Source organism: Rhinopithecus bieti, unplaced genomic scaffold (genome assembly GCF_001698545.2).
Source record: "Rhinopithecus bieti isolate Rb0 unplaced genomic scaffold, ASM169854v2 scaffold_9769, whole genome shotgun sequence".
NCBI lineage: Eukaryota > Metazoa > Chordata > Mammalia > Primates > Cercopithecidae > Rhinopithecus > Rhinopithecus bieti.
In genome coordinates, this window is record NW_016806163.1 from 75182 (window position 1) to 82105 (window position 6924).

Below are 6924 nucleotides of genomic sequence, written 5' to 3' on the forward strand. Positions count from 1 at the left end.
GCCAGGCCTGGCCCCGCCCCCGCCCCGTGCCGGCCCCGCCCCGTCCCGTGCCGGCCCCGCCCACCTGCGTGAGCAGCATGAAGGCGTTGTCGGCTCGCAGGTTCTTCTTGAGGAACTCCACGCAGTGGGCCTCCAGCGCTGGCACCGCGTACTTCTTGGCGGTGTAGAGCGTGGTCATCACCGTCTCCGGGCCGATCTGCACCTCGTCCGAGTAGAGAAACCTGCAGAGGCAACGAGGGTGGCCGTGAGATGGGACCACCATGCCCGCCCCCAGGGGAGAGCATCAGAGGACCACTCAGACCGTTAGACCTGGCCGCCTGCCCTTGAGCCTGCAGGGCCCAAACGCCCCACATCAGGCTCCCGGAGGAACCTTCCAGAATTAGCCCTTGTCTATTGCCCTCTGACTCAGGGACAATACTTGGCAAGGCAGTCACCCATGAAAACGAGGCTGAACCCATCCACACAGCACACCCGGAAGCGTCTACACAGCCTGTGTCGTTCTTCCCGGGATGCCCCAGGAGAGGGCACTGGGAGCTGGGTGTCTCCCCCTTGGGCGCCTTTTCCATGAGGAACTCTTGGTTCCCCACCTCAGGCCCCACCAAAAACCTCGACCACTTCTGGGTGGATCACAGAACCCAACACACTAATTAGGCTCATGGATAATCATGGACGCTATTACTGTATGCCAGCGAGTGGCCCACACCACACTGAACACGATGCCAGCCAGTGGCCCACACTGAATACAGATCAGAAGTTGGGCCGATCAAAAATAGAAGCAAAGGCAGGGCCTGGTGGCTCACGCCAGTAATCCCCACACTTTGGGAGGCTAAAACAGGCAGATCACCTGAGGTCAACAAGTTCCAGACCAGCCTGACCAACATGGTGAAACCCTGTCTCTACTAAAAATACAAAAATTAGCTGGGCGTGGTGGCGGGCACCTGTAATCCCAGCTACGCAGGAGGCTGAGGCAAGGGAATCGCTTGAACCCGGGAGGCAGAGCTTGCAGTGAGCTGAGATCTGGCCACTGCACTCCAGCCTGGCGACAAAGGAAGGCTCCGTCTCAAAAAAAAAAAAAAAAGAAGCACATGGCCAGGTGCAGTGGCTCACGCCTGTAATCCCAACACTTGGAGACGCCAAGGCAGGCGGATCACTTGAGGCCAGGATTTAGAGACGAGCCTGGTCAACATGGTAAAACCCCCTCCCTATGAAAAATACAAAAATTAGCCAGGCGTGGTGGCACGCACCTGTAATCCCAGCTACTCGGGAGGCTGAGGCACAAGAATCGCTTGAACCCAGGAGGCGGAGGTTGCAGTGAGCCAAGATCAAGTCACTGCACTCCAGCCTGGGACACAGAGGGAGACTCCATCTCAAAAAAAAAAAAAGAAAAAAATTGTCTCCAGCCTGGAGCAGTGGCTCGCATCTGTATTCCCAGCACTTTGGGAGACAGAGGTGAGAGGACTGCCTGAGGCCAGGAGTTGCCTGAACCAGTGTAGGCATAGGGAGATCCTATCTCTAAACATATTTTTTTTCAGTTGGGCACAGTGGCCCATGCCTGTAATCTCAGCACTTTGGGAGGCTGAGGCAGGTGGATCATGAGATCAGGAGATCAAGACCATCCTGACCAACATGATGAAACCCCGTCTACTAAAAATACACAAATTAGCTAGGCATGGTGGCGCACGCCTGTAGTCCCAGCTGCTCGGGAGGCTGATGCAGAAGAATCACTTGAACCCGGGAGGCAGAGGTTGCAGTGAGCCAGGATTGAGCCACTGTACTCCAGCCATGGTGGCAAAGTGCTACTCCAAATAAAAAAAAAAAAAGAAAACTTTTTCTCAGGTGGATCACCTGAGGCCAGGAGTTTGAGACCAGCCTGGCCAACATAGAGAAACGCTGTCTCTACTGAAAACACAAAAATGAGCTGGGTGTGGTGGTGGACGCCTGTAATCCTAGGTACTTAGGAGGCTGAGGCAGGAGAATCACTTGAATCAGGAAGGCGGAGGTCGCAGTGAGCTGAGATCACACCACTGCACTCCAGCCTGGGCAACAGAGCGAGATTCCATCTCAGAAAAAAAAAGAAAAAAAAAGGTGCCTCTGGAACCCCTCACTGCACAGGAACCCCTCACTGCACAGGAACCCTCACTGCACAGGAACACAGTTGCAGAAATCTCCACCAAGCCAGGGCCTGTGAGCTGGTGTCAGACAGGGTCTACGTTCTCTGAGGTCCACCTCCCGCCGCCCGGCTCCCCAGCAGGAAGCATCCGGAAGCGTTACTTGAGCAGTGCGAGGAAGGCAGCGGGTTCCACGTCGGGCAGCTCGATCTCTGTGGACGTTGTGGCCATTCCCCCGTTGAACATGGCGTCAAAGACGGCGCTGCCCACAGCCAGCACAAACCTGGCACAGGAGAGAGGAGGCCCTGGTTAACCCCATGGCCGCCACCCCATGGCGGGGAGGGCCTGCCCGGTATCCTGGGTGACCACCCGACCAGGGCTCCCCGCCAGCCCCCAGCAGGCATGTGCCAGGGCCCCTGATGGCAGAGGCTTCTGGAAGGGGCCTGGGACAGCCAGGAGGGTGATGCAGATGGACCCACGGCAAGGACAGACAGGGCTGGGACCACGCCCTGGGCCACACAGGGCCTCACACTCTGCCAGCCCTCACCATCCTCTTTCCTTCCAGGCGTCAGGCACACACTCATTCACGCATTCCCACATGCACGCACGCATTCATTCACAAATGCGTTCATTCACTCGCTCATTCATTCACATGTTCATTCATTAACTCATTCATTTCCGTGTAGGCTCACTCACTCATACACATGCACTCATTCATTCATCCACACATGCATTCATTGACCCACTGATGCATTCCCATGGGCATGCATTCACCGGCTCATTTATGACACGCATTCATTGACTTTCTCATTCACTCACTTTCTCATTAATCGCACTCATTCGCTCACTCATTCATCCAACACGTAAATTTATTCACTCATTCACCCACTGACACACACACGTTCGTTCATTCCCACATGCACTCATCCACTTATTCAGCCTCACTATTCACTCATTGATTCACACACTCGTCTACTCTCTCTCACTTTCCTGCTCACGCATTCCCTCATCGGCACGCACCTTCCCGGGGAGTCAGCTACAGGCACAGGGCCTGGCCTGAGGGAGACAGACAAGGACCAAGTGGCCGAACAGCCCCCACTGAGTGAGGGAAGAGAGAGGAGCGTGGTCCTGTTGGGAACACAAGGCCCAGGGAAGCCTTGTGGGGTCATCTGAGCCGCTACGCCGGTGGGGAAGGGCATCGAGGCCCAGGGAACAGCAGGAGCATGGGAGGAGCGTTAGGAGGCACCGGGGCGGCCCCAGCTGGGAAAGCGGTGGCTGTGAGGACGCTGTGGGTTCTGCCCCGTGTGGCGCACAGGCTGCCTATGGGACCCACTCAGTGGCTCAGATCCTCCGTATCGCAACAGGCAGGAGGGTGCGGTGGGCACAGGAAGGCTGCTGGTGCCTCCCGAGCCTCCGCCAGAGCCGGCTCTGAAGCCGCGTTTGGCCAGGTCTGTATGGGGCGCGGACTCCCCGGCTCCCAGGCTCAAGACGCCATTCTGTGCTGTCCATGTACGGTCCCCAAGGCCTGCCGCCATGATGGCCTGCCGCCATGATGGCCTCCCAGGGGGCTGGGATCACACACAGCATACGGGGTCCCAGACACTCGGCATGGGGGGTCCCGGATACTCAGCGGGGGCACAGACACTCGCGGGGCGGGTACATAGACGCTCGCGAAGTCGTGCAGCGGAGCACCTGCCCTAGGACGTGGCGGTCCCTGCGCCACCTCTTCCCCACCTGTCCCCTTCCACGGCTCCCACCCCAGCAAACGCCGGCTCTCAACAGCCTCTCCCCGCCCGGAAAGCTCCGGAGCTGCAGGTGGTTCCGCCCGGATGGGACCTGCTTCTCACTCCTGCACGGCTCCACCTCCAGGCCCCGCTGGGCGACCTCCACACAGCTCCTGGGAAAGCCGCCGCCTTCCGGGGAGAAGCTCCTCACTCTCCTCCCACCAAACGCGCCGCCCCCGCAGGCCCTCAGCCCATCCAGTCCAGCCCAGGGCTGGACTGCGCCCGAGAGCCGGGTCAGCAACCAAGGCAGTGGCTTCCACACGGGTCCCGACCACAGCGTCCACATCCGCCCGGAACCTCGGAACGCGAGCCCCGTGGAAACAGGCCCGTGCTAACACCATGAGTCAGGATGAAGGTGCCGGGGAAGGTAGGCCCTAACCAGTGGCTGGTGTCCTTGGAAGAAGGAGACACGGGCCGGGCACGGTGGCCCAGGCCTGTCATTCCAGCATGTGGGAGGCCAAGGCGGGAGGATCGCTTGAGCCCAGGAGTTTGAAACTAACCTGGGCAACACAGTGAGACCCCATATCTACAAAAACATTGAAAATTAGCCAGAGATGGTGGTGAGCAACTGCAATACTACCTACCCAGGAGGCTGAGGCAGGACTGCTTGAGCCCAGGAGGTCAAGGATTCAGAGAGCCAGGATTGTGCCATTGCACTCCAGCCTGGGTGACAGAACAAGACCCGGTCTCAAAAAAAAAAAAAAGCCAGAGGCAGTGGCTCATGCCTGTAATCCCACCAGTTTGGGAGGCCAAGGCAGGCAGATCACGTGGGGTCAGGAGTTTGAGACCAGCCTGGCCAACATGGTGAAACCCCATCTCTACTAAAAATACAAAAATTAGCCGGGCATGGTGGCGGGCGCCTGTAATCCCAGCTACTCAGGAGGCTGAGGCAGGAGAATCGCTTGAACCTGGGGATCAGCGGTTGCAGTGAGCTCAGATTGTGCCATTGCGCTCCTGCTTGGGTGATAGAGCGGGACTCCATCTCAAAAAAAAAAAAAAGAAACAGAGTGGGTGTCTGCATGGAGACACGCAGGGACTGGAGCGACTCGGCTACAGGCCAAGGACATCTGGAGCCCCCAGAAGCTGGGTGGGGCAGGAGGATCCTCCCTTGAGCCTCTAGAGGGAGCACTGCCCTGGGATGCCCTGATCCATGATCCTGGGCTCCAGGACTGGCAGAGGATGAACCCACTGAGTTTGACCCCCAGTGTGTGGGCGTTGGGACTGCCGCCCGCCCATCTGCCCTCCTGGCTGCATCCTCGGGGGGCCCAGGCCTCAGGGCCCTGTGCCACCATCACCCACAGCCGGTGACCTAGGACAAACGCTTCCCTCCCACATGATGTTCCAGAAATAGAGTACCTGTGCGTGGGACTTCTCTTTCTTGATTTAAAAATGCATCTTGGTCTGCTGTGGGGAAAGCCTTTGAGGAGGGTTCAAAAGCAGAAAGCAGGAGGCACTAAAGCGGGCCCGGCATGCACAGATGAGAATCAGGGAGCCCCTCTGACATGGGCAGGTCCCCAGGCAGCTCTGCCGGCCTCCAAGGCAGGGGCTTCTCCAACACCAAGCCCCTCCCTGGAGACACCCCCATGGGCCTTCCAACGCCCGGGCACCGCGACTGCCTCCTCTGCCCACCGTGAGCACCCAGCCCAACTCCTGGCCTGGCCGGCCCCACTTCATGTGTCTGGAACCCCTTCCCCTTTCAAACAAATCGAGAACACACGGCCACACAAAAACACGTCCACAACTGCTCACGGCAGCACAATTCCCAACTCCCAGCAGAGGAAACGACCAGTGTCCATCGACAGACACGGCGCAGCCACCCACGCGCCGGAACACGACCCAGCCACAAACAGAAACAAGGCTCTGATGCAGGACCTGACACAGATGCACCTTGAGGATGTCGCGCTCTATGAGAGACACCAGGCAGAGAAGGACAAATCCTGTGTGATCCATTCCTAGGAGGTGCCCAGAGTCCTCAGATTCAAGAGACAGAACGTAGGATGGGGGACGGGCGTGGTGGCTCATGCCTGTCATCCCAGCATTTTGGGAGGCTGAGGCGGGCAGATCACCTAAGATCAGGAGTTCGAGACCAGCCTGGCCAACATGGTGAAACCCCATTTCTACTAAAAATACAAAAATTAGCCAGGGCCAGGTGTGGTGGCTCATGCCTGTAATCCCAGCACTTTGGGAAGCTGAGGCGGGCAGATCAAAAGGTCAGGAGATCACGACCATCCTGGCTAACACGGTGAAACCCCGTCTCTAATAAAAATACAAAAAAATCAGCCGGGTGTAGTGACGGGTACCTGTAGTCCCAGCTACTCAGGAGGCTGAGGCAGGAGAATGGCGTGAACTTGGGAGGCGGAGATTGCAGTGAGCCAAGATCGCGCCACTGCACTCCAGCCTGAGCGACAGAGTGAGACTCCGTCTCAAAAAAAAAAAAAAAGAAAAAAATTAGCCAGGCATGGTGGCTCACGCCTGTAATCCCAGCACTTTGGGAGGCCAGGGCAGGTGGATCACAAGGTCAGGAGATCGAGACCATCCTGGCTAATACAGTGAAACCCCATCTTTACTAAAAATACAAAAACTTAACCGGGCGTGGTGGCACCCATAATCCCAGATACTCAGGAGGCTGAGGCAGGAGAATAGCTTGAATCGTGGAGGCAGAGGCTGCAGTGAGCTGAGATCGTGCCACTGCACTGCAGCCTGGGCTACAAGAGTGAGACTCCGTCTCAAAAAAAAAAAAAAAACCCAGGAGGCAGAGGTGGCAGTGAGCCGAGATCTGCACTCAAGCCTGGACAGCAAGAGTGCAACTCTGTCTCAAAAAGAAAAGAAAACACGTTAAAGACCTAAAGAACTGGCCGGGCGCGGTGGCTCAAGCCTGTAATCCCAGCACTTTGGGAGGCCGAGACGGGCGGATCACGAGGTCAGGAGTTCGAGACCATCCTGGCTATCCCGGTGAAACCCCGTCTCTACTAAAAAAATAGGGAAAAACTAGCCGGGCGAGGTGGTGGGCGCCTGTAGTCCTAGCTACTCGG

General features: G+C 57.5%; 1 protein-coding gene across 5 annotated transcripts in view; it reads right to left on the minus strand.

Moving 5' to 3' along the window:
• Positions 1-6924, minus strand: part of BTBD2 (BTB domain containing 2) — a 58664-nt gene that overhangs the window by 14132 nt on the left and 37608 nt on the right. For 4 of the 5 annotated variants that reach the window (XM_017874858.1, XM_017874860.1, XM_017874861.1 and 1 more), the window contains 2 exons: positions 2272-2391; positions 65-221 (listed from right to left, as the gene is read on the minus strand). In XM_017874858.1, coding sequence (XP_017730347.1) covers positions 65-221; positions 2272-2354 — 240 coding nt within the window. In that variant the 5' untranslated portion in view covers positions 2355-2391. Of the gene's footprint in view, positions 1-64; positions 222-2271; positions 2392-5248; positions 5688-6924 lie in introns of those variants that run through there. The other variant, XM_017874859.1, reaches the window with a different exon arrangement.